Here is a 26,020-nt window from a genome sequence, read left to right as displayed (position 1 = left end):
GACAAACAGGCAGGCAAAAATCATGTAGGGACTGGCAGACCAGTCAGGACTTTCTATTTTTAGTAAACATTACATCTGAAACTGATGGAAGATCTTCTTATAAGAGAACAACAAGGTTTGATTTGCAATTTTAAAAGATCACTCAGGATGCCTTTTGGAGAGATTTTTAAAGCAGAGAAGATTTCAATGGGACATGATTAGAGAAAGAAAAGTTATTTAAGAGTTATTTCTGTCTTTTTGGAGAAGGGATTTTGAAAGCAGAGAAGATTTCGATGGGATGGAACTGAAGAAAGAAAAGTTGTTTAAGAGTGAAGATATGACATAACTTGGGTTTGTGTGGTTGAGATGGGGCTAAAATGAAGAGGAGAGTCATGGTGTCCTTTGTCATTCCAAGAAGACCTGCAGATGGATGGAATATGGGGAGCAATGGAAAGAAGAATTCAGGAACGGCCATTCTGTTTTTGGCTGAAGAACTGGGTGGTAACAGAGGTGCCTTTTTTTTTTTCTGAGATGGAATGACTAAGGAGAAGAAGATTTGGGGGTAATACCAAAAATTGTGGAATTTGCTTTAACATCCAAGCAGAGATGCTATTTGCCCAAGGCCACATAGCAATTAAGTAGCTCCGCAAAATGAACATGCTTTTTCATGCACTGCATTGAGCATGGGCGTGTGGTAGTATTTCATTTTACTCATTTAGTAATAAGGTGAAGGAAAATCCATTCCCAACTATGATGTCTCTTTTGAATACCAGCCCTTTATATGTTTCACAGGATCCTAATTCAGAGTTCAGGGATACAGGTGACCAAAACCAATTCTGCCTAACCTGAGCAGAAAAAACTTACTGGAAGAGCACTGATAGCTCAATAAGGAAGGCCAGAAAAATCAGGCTTGAGTAGAAAGCAGGGTACAAGCATCCCTCAAAACGATCTGCACAGGAGGAGGGTGCTGGGCATGGGGCCCTCATGCCACTGTTCTCAGCCCCCCTGCCCTTTCCAGGCCCTGATCTAGTTAGTCCTCAGTTCCATGGAGGCTGCAATCGCAAGGTCTGACCTGCCTTCACCTCATTCCTCAAGATGGAAAGCGCGAATGGCAGCATCTGATTGGTAGGTGTGGGATTCCTGCCCACACTGTAACTAACTGCCAAAGGCCTGAGAAAGAGAAGCCTCACTCCCTGGTGGCTCCCTAGTAGGAGGTGTTAGACCTAACACTCATCTTGACTTCAAGGAGAATAAAAATGCTCACTAAACATTTCTACTCAGATGCCTTAGAGTCACCTTATAATAAACTTGTTTTAAACCAACTTTATCATCTTCAACAAATCATGCCCCTTGCCCCCCTTCACCCAAAAGTGATTAAAAATTCACTCCCTCAAAAAAACATAAAAACCACAACTAGTTCTTCCTACTGTTCCTGACACTGCTTCTGACAAGATAAATTTATTAACCCAACCTCAGGTTTTCACCATCTTTGACTCCACTGTATATTCTTTGTTCCTTATATTGTGTGTTGTTGTTGCAAATTTATCTACTTGAGCTTTGTGACAGTAAAAAGAAAAAAAAAATTCAAAGACAATTTTTTTAGTTTCTTTATATACACAGTATGCAGCTATTCCTAGAATATCATAACCAGCATTTCACTCATTGTTAAACACCTGGCCTTACAATTATTAAATAACTGTATATACATTAAAATTGAAATGTTACTGGATATGAAGAAAATGACGGGTTCTCTTCTTAATCTCATCCACCTCCAATGATGGGAAGACTTGCAGGCTTCTTAGATGGGCTGGGGGTCCTCAATTTAGCACTACAGTTACAGTGTAGCCAATTTAGATTCTTAGCCTTAGGAGGGCAGCATCTTCACCTATTTGTTGAGTAAATGAAAGACTATCTCTCTAAATCACCATATGTAAACTTGGATAGCTCAAGAGAGAGGCAAAACTGCTGGCCAGAATGAGACTTACTATTTAAATATATATATATATATATATATATATATATATTTTTTTTTTTTTTTTTTTTGGAAAATAGATTGCCAGGACCAGAGAGAAATTTCGATTTCAAACTCTCAACTGAAAGGAGGGAAAAACATTGACAGCCCTCGAAGCAGTGATTTACTAATGAGTAAGTTAAGATGATCTACCAAGGGTAGCCTATCAGCTGTTAACCCCCTCTCTTTGAACCCTGAGAAGACTCGAGAGTCAACACATCTCTCATTTTCACACCTACTCTGGGGTAGAGAGGAAAGCTAGCTGGCTCCTGAAGCAGGTGGTGATGACAAAATGGAATGCCACAAAATGCAAAAGGAGCTCAGGTGACGGGACGGCATGGAGCGGGACATCAGGGAGCCTGGTTCAGACCCTGCGCTGCTGCTTCCTCCTCCGCTCAATGACAAGCAAACACAGGCTCTGAGATTCTGTTTCATCTGTAAAATTAGATGATAATAACAAAACTGACCAGGGCTTAAGTGCATTGCCCAGGCCAAATGTTTACATTACCTATTTAATTCTCAAAATCCTAAGAAGCAGTTCCTTTGGGACTTAAAAAGGGAAATTGTTGACTGTCATTCAATTAGTTTCTGATAGAATTACATTGATAACTGTGGCTGTCTCATAACCACTATAACATATGGGTGAATAGTACCCTTGCACATTAAAGAATTTCCTTATTCCTAACCCATGACAATGAACTTGGTCGGAGAGTACCATTTTCTAGCAAGATGCTGCTGCCTGCTGTCTGTGCTCACATAGCTGACATGAATTGTGTGCTTACTATGTGTCAGGCACTGTTCCAAGTACATTATATAAATTAACTCCTTTATTTATCATACTATTCTTATTAAGCAGATACTATTGTCACCAATTTATTTTATAAATGAGGACACTGGCACAGAAAAGTTAAGTATTGACTCAAGGTCAAATACTTAACTTTGCTTTGCAAAATAATCTTATCTGACGGCTTTAAAAACAAAAGCCAATCTATAGAAAATGGGTCAAGTATTTCACCATTTCATCTACTCCCATTAACTAGCCATTGGAATAAGAGTCAAATTCACAAGTAATTACGTTTTCGAAGACTGGAACCACTCCTATATCACTTCAAAGAACACAAGGAACATATGTGATCTGCATCATGTTAGAAATGTTGCTTTTCCTGTTCCGTGTTTCTGTTATGTAGAGATACAAAATTATTAACTTCTAAAACTGCATATGAACTATAAAAATCTCATCAGTGCTAGTTAAACATCTATGGAAAGAGTTGGTTCTCACTAGGCTTATACATTTCTAATTTGTCACGTACTAAGTTTCTAGTGAAAAAACTTTAGTAAGGTGTGGCTTTACCACATAACGTGTATTCTGTCATGGTTACACATGTGCACACATGTATGTACAACTCTTAACTGCTGCAACTAACTCCTCAGCAAGCAGAAGGACAGACTCCCACAGGATGACAGTGTTCTCTACTATAAGCACTTTATTGGGGTGCATCCTATACTATTAGCAATTTATTTCACATATCAGTTAAATATACAAATACTTGCCCCACTGGCTCCTCTAAGGAGGCTGCTTTTTCTAGAGAAGACCAGTCGATTCATTAGGAGTGGTAGAAGGGCTGCCTTATTCACTGCTCTCCAGTGCCATCTTAAAAACCCTTTTAATTGTAAGTATATATTTTTAACAATTAGGCAACATCTCCAGATTTCTAAGTGTTCGCACAATCATTTTCACACTCTGTCCCAATAAAAAACAGTTAAAAAAAAAAAAAAACAAAAGGAGGTGGGCTCCATCACGCCACTGTGCACTGCAGAACACCCAGCAGTAAAGAGCAGAGACTTAAGTGCCTTATGGGCCTGGGTGCAATCCTGGTTCCACCAGTGTACAACCTCAGCCGCTTACTTAAGCATTTTCAATCTCTGTCTCCTCGTCTGTAAAACAGGAAGTAGAAAACTGCCTAACGTTCACAGGGTTCCTGGGGGGACCAAATGAAATCACACATGTAAGTCCTTGAAGCAGTGCCTGGAACATAGGAAGTCATCAACGCATCCTACTGATTACTATTATTTAAAAAGAAGAGTGACATCTAACTCTTGTTGTGTAAAAGAACATCAGCAAAAACTAAACAATAAAAACACCATAACACACCTCACTATGAATGCTCTGCTTCCCTCATAAAAAGCTGACGTTTCTCTCTGAGCACTGCTCCACTCTGCCTCTATGAGAATCTGTTTATACCAGACTGGCCTCTTTAGAAAGAGGGAACCTCTCCTCTATACAGCCCTCACCTAACCCAGCAGGAGACACAAAGAAGGCACTTTACAAAGGCGTGTTCATGGGTAGATGCATACTGAATTAATATGATGTGTACAGCTTGCAGGAGCATACAAGAGTTGCTATTGTTTAAAACATTCCATGGACTTCATTAATATCCTTTAGATGTTGCTGGAAACATTGTTCTCTTTTCTTGTTTAATTTCCCCAATACCAAATCCAGTATAAATGGTTCCATTCTGAAGGCACTCGATATGCAGAATGGCTACTTATATATAACTTTATTTCTTTTAGTCTCTTCCCATTCCTTGCCCTCTCTCTTGGTAGGCCAACTAAATGAAGTAACAAAGGGAAACACCCTTTGTCACCCTTAGTATTAATGTTCCCTCACTAGAGAGTTGCAATTGGGCAATCTGGCTCCTGAATATTCCTAAAGATGAGAAAACCATACCCACATCCAGCTCTTTCACTAATCATTTATATTTCACCATTTTAAAAACCATTAAATTATCAAGCTTCATTGTTTAGACACATGTTCTTTTTTAACACTTCTCAGTTCAAATTCAAATACTGAAATCTTCAGGGAAGGTAACAACAAATGCCAGTCAAAACAAAGTCTCTTGCTTATGTGTTCATTAAATTGATTACTTTTGCTAAAAGAGCAACTTTCTTTGTTATCTATGCAAAGAGTACATGTTTTGATACATGCAGTTTCTCAGTAAATTAATCCAAAGAGAATTTTCTCATTATGTTTTCCTAAACACAGCATTCTTACTCAGAACAAAAATAAGAGCCAGTGAAATGAACCTTTCAAAAAATATCCATGATGCAGCAAGCTACTTTGCAAGTCTACTAATGAAATGGAAAACAGGCTGTGCCTATTAAGGATTAATATCCTGCCAGAAAAAGAGCTTTGAGTGCTGTAAATAGGACAGCATAGTCAGGGAGTCTAAGAAAACCCAATTCTAAGGCTGAGGAGAAAGAAGGGAAGTTAGCACTTGGGCAGAAGCTGGGACCTCCCGGAGTTCTGTGAATTGCAACCCTTTGTCCACAGGCTCAAGTCAACCAACGACTCTGCCCAAGGCACAAAATCTGCTTGCTATGCTCTCTATATGTGACAAGAAAATGAATACCGGTTCTTTATCGATGCTTGTCCCTTAAGCCATTAGGTGTGCTGCTGCCTCTCATTCCAAGAAAATGAGTTATCCTCCATTATGACTCTCATTCCACTGGAAAGGGCTCCTCACCAGGTTTCTCTACAAACTCTTTCTCTAATCCTCTTAACAAGCACAACACTGCATCTATGAAGAAATGCTCTAAATATAACCACTGAAACTTGGTGAAACGGGTGTGGCCCAGCTGATGAACCCTTGGAGGTCCACTTGCACACTTTGGGAAAGGCAGTCCTGATGAATGGCTGGGCCATCAGGGAGGGGTCACAACTGTTAACCACAGACCTTGCTGTGAAAGGCAGACCTCTGCACTCAAACCTAACGTACTCCTAAAGAGACCATGGACATGGTTGGAAGGTATGTCTTCCTTCCAGAAGACCACAAAAAGTTTTGTTTAATCTTCAACAGCATCTCAACAACATACTGTTAGTATTTATTCATTCTTTAATTTTCTTTGTTCTTTTTCTCCACAACTTGAGCAAATTATCTTTGCTCCAATGAATATTCTGTATAGCAGAAAGGAATGTGTGCCAAAGTTCTGATGTTATTTTGTATCTTATATTTTAATTAAATTACATACAGCTTTTATAGCCCCATCAGCCTGCGAATGCTCTGAAGGTTGGGTCTGTGACTGATTTATGGAGCAGCGTCTTGAGAGGCCGTTAGAGGAGAGTGGTCCAGAGCACAGACCCTTCAGTAACACTGGGCTCCCTGCTCCCCGGCTGTGAATCAAGGCTGGATACTAACCTCCCCAGTACCCTGGTGGCCTCACCAAAACGTAGGAGGGAAAACGGTCCTTATCTCATAGGGCTGTTATGAAAGGTATCCCAGATATGTAAAGCAATTAAAGCAATATCCTGCACAGAGTAAATAAATCCTCAACAAATCTTAGTTCTTGTTGAAAAATATGCTGCTCGAAAATGTTTACTGAATGAGTTTCTAAACATATTGCTGCAGTTTGCATATCCCCTCCAAAACTCATGTTGCAATCTGGTTGCCACTGTGACAATACTGAGGTGAACAGGCTCCGCCCTTCTGGATGGATTAATGACATTCGTAATCCGTTATAAAAGCAGATTTGGCCCTCTCTGGCTCTCACATGCCTGCTCTCTTGCCACCCTCCACCTTCTGCAGCAAGAAAGCCTTTGTCAGATCTTGGACTTCCCAGCCTCCAGAAAGTGAGAAATACATTTTTCTTTACAAATTACCCAGTCTGTGGTATTCTGTTATAGCAACACAAAACAACTAAAACAATAATGGAAATTTAGCATGTTCACGAATTATTTCTGGCATCTAGATTTACATAATAGGTAAAAATCCAGCTGCCTTCACTAGACAGTATTTAATAACTTCTAAGATGTATCATATAACTTTTGGTTTGTAGTCATACAAGCAACAAAAAAGATTTGCAAATGGAATCATCATCCTGTCTATGCTCAGACTTCTCACGCTGCAACATACTGAACCTCAAAAAACAAGGAGGGTTGTTGAAAAAGGAAAATAAGAAGGATTTAAGGTTGCAGAGATGAAAAAAAGAGAAAACTATATCCAGATGAAAATAACTACGCCAATTTTGCAATACCTATTAACTCGTGGAGGAATAGGCACAGTAATCTAAAAAATTTTTGAAGACCTAGAATCACAACTTGTACAAACTAGATAAAGAAAGAATCATTTTTCTTACTGGGCAATGTAGTTAGAACATTATACTGACAAATTATTATTTTTAAATATATCTTAAAAATGCAAGTTGAATCACAAGAATTTCTTAGTATTTCAGTAATTTTTTTTTTAAGACACAGGATCTTGCTATGTTGTCCACGCTGATCTCAAATCCTGGACTCAAGTAATCCTCCCACCTTAGCCTCCCAAGTAGCTGTACTTCAGCAATATTTTTAACTCTTCCACAAAGATTCCCAAGTCACCAAATACATCACATTTCAAATGTATAAATTTGGTTTCTTTTTAAAGTTACTTAGGGGTAAGAGAAAAATATTTCAAAATGCTTTACGGGCCAATGCACTCTCCTGTTTGACTATTTATGTTGTGCCTTTTGTGATCTTTGCTGCTGATCTACAATAAGCTCATCTCTCATTATTCAAATTACGGAGTCACCCAGTCAGATAATATTCTACCAAAGGATATCAACAGTTTTCCCTCTTCTCATTATTAATGATCAATGCAAAATAATTATTGTAGAAACTAAGCATCTGTAAAACTAGTCAAGTTGCCAAGAAAAGCAAAGAGCTAGAGTAAATCGATTTTAAACCGTGAATGCATTTTCTCCCAGGAAGATTTTACTATAGATATTCCCTTCATTTTTACATGGTCACCATGGCAACCACATTTCTTATGGCTCTGAATTTAAAATTAGTTCACATCAATTTGGTATACATGAAATTAATTATATATGCATATGTATGGAATAGGTACCCTTGTTCTGACCATGTAAGAAACCCTGATGTGAGTGACAGCTACCTGTGAGGGCCCAGATGTCTCGCTCTCTTAAAATGGCCAATCCCTTTACATCCTGGGGTTGAGCAGCCACCATGTTCTGAAGCTTCCATTAATTCCAAGGGGCCTATGAAAGAGAAAAAAAAAAAAAGAAGAAGAAAGAAAGAATGAAAGGGCAAAATATTAAGCAAAAATCTGTTAAGAGTCAAATGCCTGGGATCAGAATAAGGAAGAAAAAGACTCCCTAAAAATCCAATTTCTGAACAAACATATAAGCAGAAAAAGTGAATCCTATAAAAATAAAAAAAATTTTAAAAGACACTATGTTTAAAGGGGTTTCCTTATGATTGTTCAAGCTATTTGTCCTTCTTCAACAATAAAATGGTAAACTTTGATCGAACAGTCTTTCAAAATGTCATAAATTCCAGAAAGATCTAAATATGAATTAAAAGAAGAGTCAAATGACTTTTATTAAGTAAAAAACATAATTAAAGCATGAATACTCACATACCGTGGAATACTCCAAGTGCCACAGAAGAATCCAGAATGACAGTTCCAGACCCTTCCATGCTCTTCCTTCTACATTGCAGACCCTCCCTCATTTTGACCACTGAGGTTAGTGTGGGCTCTCCTGGAAACTGTTCTAAGCATTTAGACACATTCGCTTTTGTTTGATTTTGCCACATAAATGGCACAACATAGATGTTTTATTTTGCCACATAAAGGCACAATATTCTTCTTTGGGTTTTAACTTCTTGTCTTACAAATTTTTCTGTTGCAATCTTTTTTTTTTTTTTTTTTTTTTTGAGATGGAGTTTCGCTCTTGTTACCCAAGCTGAAGTGCAATGGCGTGATCTCAGCTCACCACAACCTCCACCTCCTGGGTTCAGGCAATTCTCCTGCCTCAGCCTCCTGAGTAGCTGGGATTATAGGCACGCGCCACCGTGCCCAGCTAATTTTTTGTTATTTTTAGTAGAGACGGGTTTTCACCATGTTGACCAGGATGGTCTCGATCTCTTGACCTTGTGATCCACCTGCCTCGGCCTCCCAAAGTGCTGGGATTACAGGCTTGAGCCACCGCGCCCGGCCTCTGTTGCAATCTTAATGTTCTTTATGACTACTGCATAGTATCTACAGCACAGTGCACCACAATTTATTTAATGAATTTTTTTTCACAAGTATTGTTATTCTAAACATGCTACACTGGATACCAGGTACATGTGTCCTTAAGCATGTAGTATGCAGAAGTGATGTAGCATCCAGAAGTGAAGTCACTAGATACAGGAAGTACACTACATTTTTTTAAAACTTGATGATAATTTATTGTGTTTCCTACGTATTTTTTTTCTACAATGTATACATTTTCCTTCAAAATTAAGGTGGTGGTATGTTAAGTTCTCCATGTACCTTTTCTAAAATTTGAATTTAAATGAGACTTTTGTTAAGATAATTATAGATTCACAAGCAGTTGTAAATAATAATATGAAGGCGATCTCTTTCATACTTTGCCCAGTTTCTCCCAATATTAACATTTTGCAAAGGTACTGTATAAAATTACTATCAGGATACTAATATTGAAACAATACATTTTGCAAGTCTAACAAGTTGTCTTCCAAAAATTCACAAATTTTAAGAGGTGCGATTTACTTCTAAATAAAACAGAATGTCTACACATGCTTTACTTCTTCAGGCATTACATTTTTTTCATTTCTATTTCTGTCACTATGGTAATTAAAATTATTAAAAGTAAAGGATTACATAGAGAAGAAACATCACTAGAGAGAGGAGGAGAAAGAGAAGGGCTAAGGAAGAAATATTAAGAATGCTGCATCAGGAAATGGAAACATTTATACAAGTTATTTGTGTCTCTTACTCAAAGGAGGCTGAAGGGGATGTCCTGTTTTTGAACACCAGCCTACAGGATGAATATCAGGAGAATCTGCATCTATCCAGTAATCATAGCAATTGTTCCAGCCATCAAAGTGAACCTGGATGACAAAAGGACATTAACAGTACAAATTAAGTCATAAAAATTCCTACAGTCAAAGTTCTTCCCACAGCATAACCATTTTCATCCTAACACATACAGTAGATTTAAAACCCAATAAGTCAGTTCAATTATTCAAAATACTTCACTCATAATGTGAGAAAAAAGACACCTTTGAACCACCTTCAATGTATTATATAGCCAGTCATAAATGCACTGCCAAAGGCACTTTTTGGGTTATAGTTTTACAGACATATTAGCGTATTTCTCAATACCACGAGCAGCCTGAGAACAGGGACTGTGTTATAACATCTTCATATGATCAGCATCAAGCACCCAATAAATACTGCAGAAGGAATGAAAAATTCAGGGAAGGAAGGGAGGGAAGATGACCAGGGAAAGTAAAGAGGAAGAAGAGGAAAGGAGGACCTTTCAAGTAAATGTCAAGCCTTCTGGAATTGTGTTGAAAAAGACTTTTTAAAAAAATTCAATGCCTACTGGACACACTTTCAATTTATGAAATATCCCTCCACCCAGTGTGTTTTCAGGTATCATTTTTTCCTTGCAAATAATTACAGTATTTCTCAAATATGTGTTCTATTATTGTTTTATTTTTTTTATTTTTATTTTTTTATTTTTTGAGATGGAGTTTCACTCTTGTTACTCAGGCTGGAGTGCAATGGCGCAATCTCGGCTCACCGCAACCTCCGTCTCCTGGGTTCAGGCAATTCTCCTGCCTCAGCCTCCTGAGTAGCTGGGATTACAGGCACGCACCACCGTGCCCAGCTAATTTTTTGTATTTTTAGTAGAGACAGGGTTTCACCATGTTGACCAGGATGGTCTCGATCTCTTGACCTCGTGATCCACCCGCCTCGGCCTCCCAAAGTGCTGGGATTACAGGCTTGAGCCACCGCGCCCAGCCTCCTATTGTTTTATTTTTAATTATTAAGGGTACATATTTATGAAGTACATGTGACACTTTGATATAGGCATACAATGTATAATGATCAATCAGGGTAACAGATGAAAATCATCTCAAGCTTTTATCATTTCTTTATTTGATGAATATTCCAGTTCTACTAATTATTTTAAAATATATTAATAAATTACTGTTAACTATAGTCACCCTAATGTGCTAACAGATACTAGATCTTACTCATTCTACCTACCTGTATTTTTGTGCCTGTTAACCACCCACACTTTATCCCCTACTCCCAGCCACTTCCCAGCCTCTGGCAACCCTTATTGTACTCTCTTGTCCTCGTAAGTTCAGTCTTTTCTTTTTGAGACAGAGTCTCGCTCTGTCCCCAGGCTGGTGTGCAGTGGCATGATCTCGGCTCACTGCAACCTCTGCCTCCCAGTTTCAAGCAATTCTCCTGCCGCAGCTTCCCAAGTACTGGGACTACAGCTGTGTGCCACCATGCCCAGCTAATTTTTGTATTTTTTTAGTAGAGACAGGATTTCATCATATTGGCTAGGATGGTCTCGATCTCTTGACCTCATGATCTGCCTGCCTTGGCCTCCCAAAGTGCTGGGATTACAGGCATGAGGCACTGCACCAGGCTGAATTCAATCTTTTTTTTAAGGACCCATATATGAGTAAGAACATGTAATATTTGTCTTTCTGTGCTTGGCTTATTTCACTTAACAAAAAGTCCTCCAGTTCCATCCTTGTTGTTGAAAATGACAGTATTTCATTCTTTTTTATGGCTGAATAATATCCCATTGTGTATATATACCGTATTTTCTTTATCCATTTATCCAACTGCTAGATATTTAGGTTCCTTTTCTATCTTACCTAGTGTGAAAAGTTTTGTCTTATTATAAACAACGAGTCATTGCTACCATCTCTATTGCCACCGTGTTTAAGGGCACTTGGTCTCCTAGTGATGGTTACCAGGAACTGACTATGTTTCTTTTAGGTTATTACACATTTTTTTTTTACCTTACAGGATGAAGGGATATACTGAAATACTAGATTATTTTATTTTTAAATCAAGTTTGTCAGTTATATCAACTGATCACAGGTATTAAAAAAAAAAAGTTTACCAGTTAGATTTCTTTTTTGAAGTCTATGAACCTCTCAATCCTTACAAGGCAAGAGATGCCAAATGGATAAAACACTCAAACACTAAAAATTGAACAATAAGCATTCGAGAAGAATGTGTGAATGGACTTATTTGTAATCACAGAGTGGGTCAGCCTTTGTAAGCAAGACACCAAACAGTAAAAGACTGATTGATTTGATTACATGAAAATTTAAAGCATCAGAATGGTAAGTATTACAAAGTAAAATTTCCATTTGTAAAATTGGAAATTACCCACAAGAAACTCCCCCAAATACAATTGTTACACTTGTGGCAAGGACTCTTCAATTCATAAAAATGTAATGTGTCAGCACAAAAAGATGAAAAACCCAACAGAAAGATGAAAATAGATACAAATAGCTCATTATCCAAAACATAAATATAAATGTTTAGCAAACATATGAAAAGACAATACATTTGATGCCAGGCTCAGTGACTCATGACTGTAATCGCAGCATTTTGGGAGGCCGAGGATTACTTGAGCCCAGGAGTTCAAGATCAGCCTGGGTAACATGGCAAACCCCATGTACACAAACAAATAAAAATAAAAAAATTAGCAAAGTATAGTCCCAGCTACTCATTAGGCTGAGGTGGGAGGATCATCCAAGCCTGGGAGGTCGAGGCTGCTGTGAGCCAAGACCATGCCGCTGCACTCCAGCCTAGACAACAGGGTGAAACCCCGTCTCAAAATAAAAAGACAGTGGCTTTCACTTATAATTTTAAAACTACAGATTAAAATTAGAAGATGTACTTCTTCTCCTATTGGCCTGTCAAAAATGTTCATATTTTGGTAATTTCTACAGGTGGCTGTGAATGAGAAGAAATGGGTGTCACAGACCACTGACGGGAGTGTTAACAGCTGAGATATTTCTGGAAAGCTATTTGACAGTAACAGTCTTGATAATCTCAGTAAGTCATTGTTGTATTAGAAAACAACTAGAAGTAACCACAGCGTCCACCATCAGGAGACTGGTAAATAAACTGTGGTATATTCATATGATGAAATTAAAAGTACATATATATGGGCTTAAAATAATGTCCTTTGCAATGAGTCTACTTTCTTAAGCTTAGAAATAAATTAATCCTAGAATCAAAACCCCATGGAAGATATGAAAAGGCATCTGTCAGCAAGGTAAGAGAATATCTCAAGAAAAACAAAGTATGTGATCCAGGAAAATGAAATACAACCTACTCCATCGGCAAAGAGAAGTGTTAGGATGAAAGCTCTGGACCAGGATTAGAGTATTTCCACCCACAGAGGAATAGGTGGCTACTGAGAATGAGAAAGAGTTCAAGAAAAAAAAAAGATACAGATAGAATACTGAAAAATACACTTGAGTTTTTGACTCAGAGGCATGTCAGATCTATTGGCGCACTTGCAAAAATCTAAGAAAACAGAAAAGCCAAACTATGACCAAATTACTGACTCCCAGAAAAACAGTCACAAGGAAAAGACTACTTTTCTCAACGGTCAATAAGAACCAAACAATGTAAAATAACCACTGAAAAAATAAGGGGAAAGGAAGAATGGTAAGATCTAAATCTTGAATCACCACAACATGAAGAAACCAAACCATATCTAAAACAGATGAACTGAGAAAGAGCAGAATATAGGTAATATTTTAGAAAATTACAGATAAAATGTCCTAAGCAAGAGCTAAAGGAGCCTACAGTTTTTGCCTCCAGGGAGCCAGACTAGGCAGCAGGAAGGAACGAGGTAGGAATAATCTGTTACTAAAAACACAAATGAGAGCAGAACCATTCTGGCCATTTTTCTTCAATGGCATCTGATCAAATATAGAACAATTTTAAATGTTTTACTATAATAGCTCAAGGTGGTAAAATATGTAATCTTAAAAGTTGATTTTACTCAACAGTTGATTTTATCCCTGAAAAACTTAAAATATTCAGCTACACTAATAACTTGGTCTACATTTTCCTCTTCTTCTTCCTTCTTGAAAAAGATGAGCCTTCCTGCTGTCTTATCTCATTTATTAAACTCCTGTTTCAAGCTTTTTATATTCTCAGAAGCTTCTGATGAATTCTGAAACTTAGTCACCGTCTCCTGTATATGGGCCTTTTGAAGACTTCATAAATACAAAGATATTTGTTCCGTGGTTCACCTTCAGCTATGAAATTCATTCCAGTAATTACCAAAAGATTGTCAACTGTCTCCTTTGCAGCCAGCTATTTCTGGGGTGTTAAGGACTGAACAGGATATTGTATTAGATAATCCGGCTTGAAGTAGAGGTGGATTTTAGTCTACACTTTTCCCGCTAACTAACTGGACCACCCACTTTAGCATATTGGACCTCTCTGGGACAAACATTTCTCACATGTAATAAAAAAGTTTATCTATATTTTTAATTATAAAAGTAATATATACTCCTGAAACTAAACAATTAAAACGTAAAACCTAATCATTTATAGTTTCGGCACCCTGAAAGAAGCACTGTCATTACTTTGGTATGATTCTTTCCAGAATTGCTTATGTATGTATTCTTGTAAAGAAAACAGTAACAGATATTGTACACATAGTGTAAACCTGAAACTTTCACTTGCTGATATTAAACAGTCTTCTAAAATATTTAATTTTAACATTATGTAGATACAGAGTAATGTGTTTTACCCATCAGCTACTGTGGTTGCTTCCAATGTTAAGTACTATAAACAGCACTGATATATTTTCCTTGGAGTTTTTATTTTTGCATATTCCTTTTGGCTATTCCCTTAACATTCTTAAATGAAAGGATAAACAACATTCTATGATTTTATTAACCTATTGCCAAACTGCTCTTTGAAAAGGCTGAGACATTTGACATTCCCATCAGCCATAAGAGAATTAAATTTGCAGCCACTCAAACCAGTAGTTCTTTTCAATTCTGAGCAATCTGATTTATAAAAGCCATACTGTGCTTAATTGTAAATTTCTTTGAATAGTAGTCTAGATTTTATTTTTAAAAATACTTCTAGTTCTAAAATACTGCTTGCTTTATAACTTACATTACTGCCAAGTACAAATAAGATAATGCACTTGAAAAAATGATTAGCACAGGCCTTGCATTTATAACGTTTTCTAAAATCCTATGATTCTACAATCTTAACAATAGGGAATCAAATGTTAAAATTTCCACTCTATAGAAATGCCACCATTTGTGTAGTTTCTCATGTTATTTTATAATTTATTTTCTTATACACTATCTTATTAGAGATAGCTGAGAATGTAATTTTTTTTAAAAGAGCTTAAGTTTAGACTCCTGCAGCTTAGAACTAAGAGGTCATTCTGCCACTGCCAGTAATTAATAATTCATTCAATCTTTCTGAGCCTCTGCCTCATCAATAAAAGTCACAACAACATATACTTCCCACAAATGTTAGCTAACATGAGAACAGGGTTACCCTGTAAAACATCATGTACATTTAATGTCTTGCTGTTATAACTATGATTATTCCTAATAGAAATTCCAAACAATTGTAGGAAGTAAATAGAATGGGCATCGTTCTGGTTTAGGGTGAAGTTAATCCTGAAGTCAGAAACAGACACAAGGTCTTCCAGCTCCTCTCCTGAACTGTCCTTCACGATCACAGCGGGACATAACCAAGTGATTCTCTCTCCCTAAACTTTTGCTTACTTTGTAACAGGTATTTGGCTTTTATTAATCTAACTAATTAAAATCTGATTTTATTCATGAAATTATCTAGCTTTATTTGGCCTATATTAAGAGATAGGAGGTTCTTCTGAAAAGACTATTTCTAATCTACCCCACAAAAACATTAATCTTTAATTTTTTTAAAAAAGAGCACACTATCAGAAATGAAGTATTATATTTTCTTCTGAATATATTACTTTAACGTGTTGTATCTACTTTCTTCTTCCCAGTACATACTCAAAATATTAAGTCATTCATAGTTAAAGATAAATTGTTTTATGCAGATTAAAGGACAAACCTGGATGAATGCTACGTACTAAGATACACAGCCAATTATTTTGCATTTTCCTATGATTTTACTAATTACAGGACTTCACAAGTTAAGTATCTACCAAAGTTTTTACCCAAAACATCTTATAACAAAGACAAAGCCAACAGCCACCACACAACACTTACCTTTATCCGGTGATCATCGGTGTCTGCCACAGTTGCTACTCTAATAAACACGGGGTTCCTTTTGTCTACGACCTCAAGCTTCATTTTTTTCTGGAATCCATGTGGAGGTTTCTGCCACAACAAAACATTTTACAGGGTGAGACATAGAGGAAGTGATGGTAAACTTGATATTTTATTTTATTGCTATAAAATAGCATCTCAGTTTGCTATAAACAAATCCAAATAAATTACCAAATGTAGTTTTTATTGGAAAACATTTTCATGTTCTGTTTCTGGTCGTTCAGAATATCTAGCTAAAAAGACAGAAGCTTGCTGTAAGATTTCAACAGTTCCCCCAACATGGTATCAAGTAGAATTATTTTCCAAGGAGACTTTAAAGTCCAAAATCAAAGCATTTTTTAGATGCCAACGACAAAAATCCCAATAACAGTTTTGACTTTAAAAACTGTAAAAATTCAAAAACACCTTATTTTGTGCTTTATTTTTTCCTCATTTCTATTCTGGTTTACTAACACCATCTCGTTCTGTTCTTAAATTTCAATAAATGATCTCATCCATACAAATTAATCAAATAGTATAAAATGTATTGCCTCACCACTTTGAAAGCTCTTGCAGGAGCAGGTAAAGAATTGGTTTCTTCTAAGTATTTATCCCAAGAAAAATGTTTCACATTTGGATAACCTAAGAAAGAAAAATGTAAATCCTATAAGGTTTAACCAAAATGACACCAAGAATAACAAACTGTCCAACGAAAACTATAAAATATTATAATCTAGAAAATTATGTGCATATATACATGATAACATTAAACTACTCACACATTCAGAGCCATTTGTAATAATGAAATTGTTTTCATCTTGATCATGATTTTTCTATTACTTTTAAAATGAAAATTTTATGTATATATATAATTTATATTTTCAGATAAGACAAGACAGACACACGAATATCCTTTAGCAATTTTATTTCTATGAATCTAGAAAAATTTCACATATGTAACAAAGGCAACACATGATTGTTGTAAATGTGAAAACTAAGTTAAATGACCTTCAATATACAAATGTGCAAAAAAATATACATAAGTAGAAGGTACTTATTAAAAAGAACATGGTAAATTTGTATATACTAATATGTGAACAATTCCAGATATAACTTCATAGTGTTAGTTCTGATAAACATGCCCAAATGATGGAACATTATTAACAGAAAGTGTAAAAATACCTCCTCCTTCCTCCTGCCCTCTTTTGTTCCCTTCAGGGCCCCAAAACTATTAGGTAGGCATGAGCAGGAATAAACAGTGGCCCAGTATGGTGGGAAATTAGCCACATAAAGGGGACTTAGAAAAGCAGCAAATATACTGGAGATAATGTTAGCCAGGTTTGAGGGAAACTAGAATGAAGCTGATGTGTTGTATTTGAATTGGAACTACTGGTATAAATTCATACTTTTTAATGTATGTATCAACGGATATAGAAATAGACATAAATATAAATTTTTGTATCTATTTAGACAACTGTATTCCCTAGCCACATCAACTGAAAGGCCTGGAAACATCAATACTCTTGTAGTAAACAAGTACACTTAGTGCTCAGATCTTAGTTTCTAAATATCATTCTCTACTAAAAAGAAGCGTGGAACCTTGAAGAAATGGGTGACTCTAGGGTTGGGTCAGGGAAAGCATGAGATAAGTCTAGCTGTGCCAGAAAATAAGAAATCCTCAAAAAATGATAAGAAATTTCAAAAGGACATTAAATTGTGCCTAAAGGGGCTCTAACTGGTTAATATCTGAGAAAATCTGAATATGAAAATAAATAATGCCAGCAATCAATTATAACTCACTGATAAAAATAGTAATCTATGGGTCTACACTGATATAAATAAATTAAACAAAAAAAATTAGAAAGATAAGAAAAGCTATTCTCTGCAGGAAAATATCAACTTATTTTGTATAAGGAATGATGGAGTAAGAAAAATTACTGTTTAGGCCGGGCGCGGTGGCTCAAGCCTGTAATCCCAGCACTTTGGGAGGCAGAGGCAGAGGCAGGTGGATCACGAGGTCAAGAGATCGAGACCATCCTGGTCAACATGGTGAAACCCCGTCTCTACTAAAAATACTAAAAAATTAGCTGGGCACGGTGGCGCATGCCTGTAATCCCAGCTACTCAGGAGGCTGAGGCAGGAGAGTTGCCTGAACCCAGGAGGCAGAGGTTGCGGTGAGCCGAGATCATGCCATTGCACTCCAACCTGGGTAACAAGAGCGAAACTCCGTCTCAAAAAAAAAGAAAAGAAAAGAAAAATTACAGTTTAGCACTGCCAGAATAATATAATTCATCCTAGAAACATCAACCGGTGCTAAGACCAACAAATGACATTGGGATGAGGTACACAGTCTCAAAGTATCTCCACAAAATACTTATTAGTTACAGAGAAAAAATAACTCCATTAGTGGACAAACCTAGCAAACACCATCGTGATCCAGCAGTGGTAAAAGCGAACCAGTAAAGAGACAGATTGACCTCATAAGCCACCTGAGAGAAGACAGTAAGAACACAGTGCTGGGTCTATGATATTCCTGCCAACAATGCACAGCCTGGGTATGATCATGAGGAAATACCAATCCTACTCAAATTAAGTAACATTCTACAAAATGACAGATCTGTAATCCTCAAACATATTAAGGTCATAAAAATCAAGGAGAGACTAATCAATAGAAGCTAGAGGGATCTGACAACTGAGATCCTTTTGCTAGAAATGACATCACTAGGACAATGGGAAAACTTGACTGGGTCTCTGGGTCAGGGGTTTGAGTTCTGCACTGTTCTTGCAACCTTTCTGTACATTTGAAATTGTTTCAGAGTAAAATAAAGAGTAAAGATGCAAACATAGTTCTGTGCATACATTTTTCGACATTTTTAAGAAACATATCTCACACAATTTAAATAATTTAAATCAGAACATTCAACTAAATGAAACTTAGGTGCATGCATGCATGTGTATGATTTCAAATAGGCAAAAAGGCTTTCCTGGGAACACATAAGGACAAACCATTAAAATATGAATAGAGATAACTGCAGTCCACCCTAAACTTAAAAATAAGCATGTATTAATGTATAATTTGGATAATTTGAAATAAAATTAATTGTAAAAGGCATGAAGATTTTAATTTCTGAAAAGAACAATAAAGAGAGGCTACGTGTTTAGAAAGAACGGAAACGTGGTGGTGGCCTACAGGGCAGGTCAGTGGATGGAGAAGTCTGTGAAGTACCAGGGGGTGATGGAAGCAGCTGTCTAGGAAGCCCAGTGATTAGGATCCTTCTTTTCTGACAGATCAGAGATGAGCCAGGCATTTGCCTTTAGAGAAAAGGGATCAGAGAAAGGGTATCTTCTTTGTCATGGGGCAAAGAGTAGCAACAGCACATGTCCAATAAACCAGTCTCACAATCTGACAATTTTGTTTGTTCATTTTTGCATTTTCTAATAGTGGTAAAATATATATAACATAAAATTTACTATTTTTACTATTTTAATGGCATTATGTATATTCACATTGTCATGCATTTGGTATTTCACATGCAATTCTGTATTTTAAAAACGTATATTTGGTATTTTCACATGCTATTTTTGTATTTTAAAAAATAGCTTTTAAAAGAAAGGTAATTTTTTTCTCTTCAACTGAATTATAGAAGTCCAAGAAAGGGAATAGATGGCTTGGTTCTTTGCCTTAAGTACGAAGTCAGCAATAACGCCTTATACCACTCCTTCCAGGATACATAACCAGGAACCCGTTGTTGTTCACTGGTACATTGTTAGTTAATCAGATCTCTGATCATGACCAAAAACGGTGGTATAGAAAGAAGGATTGAAAACTGGGAAGTCTAAAAGGATCCTCACAGCATTTTAGATGGTGACAGTGGCAAAGAAATTACAGTAATCACTGGCCACTAATATTTTTAAGCCATAAGACAGACAAAGGATGACTGAACATGAGAAACCTTCCAGGCAGCACTACAGTTGGGGCCATGAAATAAATCCATCCATCTTTCCATCCTTCCTTCCTTCCTTCCTTCCCTCCTTCCTTCCCTCCCTCCCTCCCTCTCTCCCTCCCTCCTTCCCTCCTTCCTTCCTTCCTTCCTTCCTTCCTTCCTGCCTTCCTGCCTTCCTGCCTTCCTTCCTTCCTTTCTTTTCTTCGTTGAAACAGTGTCTTGCTCTGCTGCCCAGGTTGCAGAGCAGTGCCATAATTATAGCTCATTGCAGCCTCGAACTCCGGGTCTCGAGCAATCCTCCTGCCTCAATCTCACAAAAAGCAGGGACTATAGGTGCATGCCATCTCACCTGACTGACTTAAAATTTTTTATAGAGACAGGGTCTCACTATGTTACCCAGGCTGGTCTTGAACTCCTGGGCTCAAGTGATCCTCCTGCCTTAACCTCCCAAAGTGCTGGGATCACAGGCATGACCCATAGGTGCCTGGCCAATACTTTGTTTTAACCCTTCATTATGTCAGTGATATTTCACCTTCAAAACAGCACTGTAAATTAGTCAAGACAGAGGGTTTCCATCCCTTAATATATGAGAAAACTCAGGAAGTAGATGGGATTGACTTGCCTATTTCAGGAATGACTGGTCCCCCTGAGTGAGTAATGATCAGACACTCTAAGTGAGACACTGATCAAGCCACGGGAGACAAACTTAAAAATGAAACCAGCCGTACAAATAGAACAGAATTTGAAGCTCCCCAGTTTTGTTGCTTACATGCTGCAGGCTACATTCACAAAACAGCTCTTAGTAAACCCAGTACCCATCCTCTCTCTGTGATAAAGGCAGTCTTCATTACTCCTGTAAGTGTCCACTGAGCAATCGCCTACTGTGCAGGGATGCTTTCTGTTTGATGGCCCTGTCTTTCCATAGCAGGAGTGGCCATGGCACCTTAAGTAGTGATGTACTCAGAAATACACTGTGTTGATTATGAAGAAGCCACACAATCTGTTTATTAGCACATAAAAGAAACTGAAAATGATACAAAAGAAGGATACTATTTATCAGCAGTTATACTGTTCCCTGTTAAACAGACAGCAAATGAGCAAATGAGCTATGGCCAGAGGCAGACAGCAGAAGCACCTGAAAACTTCAGAGAACACAGAGGCACCTCCAGCATGGAGGTGCAAAATCTATTTTGGAACCAGGAATCACGATGGGAAAAGGAAAAGTGAGCATGTGAGTTCTAAACTACCTAAAAAAATCTAAAGCCTCCTCAATACAGGAGCACCCAAATACATAAGGCAAGTTCTTAATGACTTACAAAGAGACTTAGACTCCCACACAATAATAGTGGGAGACTTTAACATTACATTGTCAATATTAGACAGATCAATGTGACAAAAAATTAACAAGGATATCTAGGACTTGAACTCAGACCTTGGAACAAGTAAACTTAATAAACATTTACAGAACTCTCTACCCCAAATCCACAAAACATACATTTTTCTCAGTATCACATCAGACCTATTCTAAAAGTGACCACATAATTGAAAGTAAATCACTCCTGAGCAACTGCATAGCATTTCACAGGTTTAAATGAAATATTGGTTGGCTGCTTGTTTGTTATTTTCCTCCCTTATTCCTTCCTGTCTCCATTGTTAAGCACATTTATCAGCATAAAAGAGGCTTTTAATACCCATTTTTAGACTGCATTCTAGCCTGGGCAATAGAGCAAGATTCTCGTTCTCTCTCCCTCTTTCTCTTCCTCTTTTTCTCTCTTTCATTCTTTTTTTATTTCTCTCTTTTTTCTTTCTTCTTTTCTTTTTTTTTTTAAAAAAAAATCTAAAGCCTTAATTTCTCACTTAATTGTGAACACCTTGCTTCTTTCAGGATTGAGGCTGACATGAAGTCTGCTCTCCAGTCCACAAATGCTGTCCTTCTTATCCATTTTTCTGCACTTGTTCAAGCCTTAGACAATTTGCTTCCATGGTTAGACAATATATTTAAATATATACTAATATAAAGTATAGAAATGAATTTCAAGTTGAGAAATGAAAGATCTTTTAAAACAGAACTTTTTTTTTTCCAAGAAAGATAAAATTTGAGACTCTGTTATGAACGAAGGCAATACTTAACATATGTGAAGGTACATCGGGGGAGAGCAAACTAATGCCTGCCAGTCAGCTGCCTGTTTTTGTAAACACACTGTTACTGCAACACACCCATGCACATTGGTTTAACTGTTGTCTGTGGCTGTTTTTGAACTACAACTGATTTGAATAGTGGTGACAGAAACTGCATGGTCTGCAAAGCTGAAAATATTTACTATCTGGCCCTTTACAGAAAAAGTCTGCCTACTCTTGAAGTCTACGAATGATATTAGACATATCAAAAAACACACACCTGGTGGAGTAATAAGGGTTCTTCTATGTTCTTTACACCAACCAACTGGATGAATATGTGGACTTGATGCTTCACACCTGTAAGTTACACAAATTAAAAAACTGCAATTATCAGGATAAACTCACAAACACCAGTAAAAATAAAAAGAAATTAGAGATCATGAACACTTTACAGAGAGTTCTATTTATTACAATCAATCTAATTTGGAAAAAAAATGCTAAACCAAAGAAATTTTTACTCTTCTAATATATTAATACCAAGTGGATTTTTATTAGATAAATATCCTATGGGTTTGACACCATGTAAGTTTTTGCCCACAAATTTTGTTATATCCTGTAACTTCAACTACAGCAAAAATACACATTCATTAAAACCATGTGGAACAATAAACGTAGACTGTGTGTACATAGCAAACTAAAATTATTTCAGCATTGCTAAGGGTAAATGTACAAAAGCAGGGAGCTCAATCATCCTTAATGACCAACATGCTATTCCTGTTATCCATTAGAATGGCAGAGACCGGGTATTATGACAAACTACTACTCTTTTCCTGACCTCTTTCTTCTCCTTTCTGTTCTCTCTACTACAGTCAAGCATCTAATTTCCAAGGCCTCTTTATCAGCATACGTAGCTGGTACATCTAATTCCTTGTTCCTAGCCACACTTCTGCTATGTATTCCTCTTCTCAACATGCAACATGTTTCAGCCTATTAATATCATATTAACCTGAGTGTTCTGCAGCACACAGTTTGGAAGATGTTGGTTTAAAAGGTGCCAAGAAGTCCAGTCTTGCTATACTAACCAGGAGGTCTGTTGAGTCTATACTGAGATCAGGAAATCTCAGTATACCCCTCTGGTTGGGAAACTAGAAAGTAGAAAGTCAGGAAGGTAACAGTGTGGCTGGAGTTTCTAGGGAATAAGGAAGTCTTATGAATAGTGAAACAAATAACTTTCTAGGAAATGTCCTAAGTGGTTGAGATCAGCACATAGTCACCTCTTTCCAAGCCAACCCTTCTAAAGGTGCAGCCTGGGACAATAGTACATGGTGAGTTCGTGTAATCACTACTGAATGCTGATTGTTCTCAGAACTTACTTCAGTAGAAAATACCTTTTCCTTAATATTTAAAGGCTTCGTCCTTTATTCGGTTGTTATTTCATACTGTCCCTACCCCAAACTATTTTTCGTGTCATTATTTTAGGAATATGAAAAGAAAACAAGCACTGCTAGGTCCACGCCACATTCATACAGCAATCACTATATTTCTTACAATATATATTTTCATAAAAGACATTTTAATTCACAATTCATTAAGATGTGCTTTTATGAATGATACAAACAAGGTTATGGAGCCCTATTTCCAGATATTCTAGTGTTTTCCTAAAAAACCGTTTTGGTAATGGATTATTACTAATGAATTACTCCCTTTATTTTAGGGAAGGATATTCACTCACATATAGCATCATAAAAAATTTTAAAAAGTAACAAATATATGATATTTAATTCTTCCTTCTCAATCTAATAGAACTTACAGAGTAGTTTTTATAATTATCTGCTGGACTCACAGTATTTATTTTAAAGTAGAAACAGTGAACATTACTCTTGATTTTATTGAATATATAAATTGCAATTATGGAAAATATTGTGACCTCTTAATGGTCACTCATTTCTGTGCTATCTGAATCTAATATAAAATTTAAATAATATCTAGATATTGATCAAAGTCACCATTTAAAACAAAGAAGCTGTCTCAACAGAGAAGATAAAAAATTACTGCTTTTATATATTTTACTTATACTCCCTTAATAAGCAAAACACTTCACTCAAAAGTTGGAAGGCTGTGATAGCCTTTCTGTTGCTATTGTAAAACAAGTCATCTCTTAGTCCCATCTAGTGTTCAAAAGTTGAAATGTAACTGAAAGAAATATGAAGAAAAACTGAAGGTAAAAAGTATGGCAAATCCCTGATTGCTGTACTCTGGCTCTCTTTCTTTTGGATGTTTATGTATATCATGAAAGAAGTCCATTTCAAAAAATATTTTTGAACTTCATTTCAGGTATAAATGCAAATTATTCATAATGACTGCTAAGACCCAATGAGACCTAGCCAGTAAATTCTGAAAGGGCCAGAAACCAAAGAAATAACTCATTAAAAAAAAAAAAATCCATGCTATGATAAATGGATAAAGTTAGGAGACATGAAGACCCTCATTTTATGGAAATCATAGAGCTTAAGTGATTTCACCAAGTACTTGGATAGAAAAAAAAGATATTCTGGTTTTATCAAAGACAGCCAAAAGCTAAACAAAAACTAATGCATACACGCTAGGCTCTGCAGATTCAGGCAGAGTCAAAGGAGAATACTGCAAGATGCTTACTTATGGAAAACATCAAAGTCTCTCCATTAAGCAAGAGTGGTTTAGATTATTTGAAGAAATACAGGACACTTGGCTTCTCCATTCTCTAAACCCAGAGCATGATGATTCTGCCAATTTATTTCCCAGTACTCAACTCTCCTGGCTCCCCTTATATGTGAACTCCTCAGGGCCTCCATTACTCTGCACTTTACTACTAAACCCCAAACCTCATCGGCCTGAGTCATCAAGTGGTCCTTTCCATCCCTAATTCATGTCCAATTCCATTACCCACAGTAGCTGTTTGAAATAGTATTGATTTGCTTCAAGCTTAAAATCTTTCATTAACATAATGAATACTTGGAAAAGATAAAGGTGATAGCATGTCATCACCCTTATATCAAATTTTCCTTTTACTTCTTCCTTTTCTCCAGGCTGAGGGAAAAGAAAGTTTCTTTCTTTCTGAGGGTAGCTGCTTCTAGGAGACCTGGTGTCAACAATAACCCATAGTTTCAGAAATCTCCACTCTCTCCTTCCACAGTGGCCTCCTGCCTTCTATCTAAAAACCAAGCTAAAAAATGCTCATGGTGCAGGGAACCCTCCACAGAAGTCAACTTCCTCTCAAGCAATAATCCTTTTGCTTTCAGTACCTAACTTCTCTGCTTAACATCCCTTAATGCTCTTCAACCTTTTGCAAATCGATTTTTGTTTCTAAAACTCTTATTTTAATTTCCATGACACCTGATGAGACAGGTATTATTATTAATCCCTTTTAGAGGACAACTAAAATTTAGAAGTGTTAAGTAATGCACTGAATATACTGGCTGCCATTACTCAAACACATCCTATCCCCAGGCCAAAACACAAGCAAGTGCTTTGCTTAACCAGGAATATCCATCCCAACCTCTAAGCACCATTCCTTCTTGGTCCAGCTCAAAGCCTGTGTTCTCCAAGAAGCCCACCCCAAGAGCCCCCAGGGGGCTTGAGTCTGTCCTTCCCTCCAAGTTCTATCATGCCTCCAAGTGCCATCACCCCTCCAAGTAGCTGGTTCTAAAAATTAAGTACTAACCACCATCTAACCCTGCAGCCAAGACAGTGGTGTTTAGTTTCTCTTGGTCCCCAGACCCTCTGGACTGAAGTTTAAAACTGCCCAGGTTCCACTGATCTTCATAACCTTCCCATCACCACCACCAACCAGTGCTTCCCAAATTTAAA

At 37.0% G+C, this 26,020-nt stretch overlaps 1 protein-coding gene across 6 annotated transcripts in view; it reads right to left on the bottom strand.

Moving 5' to 3' along the window:
* L3MBTL3 (L3MBTL histone methyl-lysine binding protein 3) overlaps positions 1-26,020 on the bottom strand; it is a 122,819-nt gene that overhangs the window by 39,757 nt on the left and 57,042 nt on the right. For all 6 annotated transcript variants that reach the window (XM_008995036.5, XM_008995038.5, XM_078370791.1 and 3 more), the window contains 5 exons: positions 22,455-22,531; positions 16,669-16,754; positions 16,074-16,184; positions 9,767-9,881; positions 7,918-8,020 (listed from right to left, as the gene is read on the bottom strand). In XM_008995036.5, the coding sequence (XP_008993284.1) occupies positions 7,918-8,020; positions 9,767-9,881; positions 16,074-16,184; positions 16,669-16,754; positions 22,455-22,531 (492 nt within the window). The remainder of the gene's footprint in view (positions 1-7,917; positions 8,021-9,766; positions 9,882-16,073; positions 16,185-16,668; positions 16,755-22,454; positions 22,532-26,020) is intronic.

The sequence above is a fragment of the Callithrix jacchus genome, chromosome 4 (genome assembly GCF_049354715.1).
Source record: "Callithrix jacchus isolate 240 chromosome 4, calJac240_pri, whole genome shotgun sequence".
Taxonomy (NCBI): domain Eukaryota; kingdom Metazoa; phylum Chordata; class Mammalia; order Primates; family Cebidae; genus Callithrix; species Callithrix jacchus.
The sequence above is the reverse complement of the archived record's forward strand: the minus strand, read 5'-3'. Positions and strand labels throughout refer to the sequence as shown.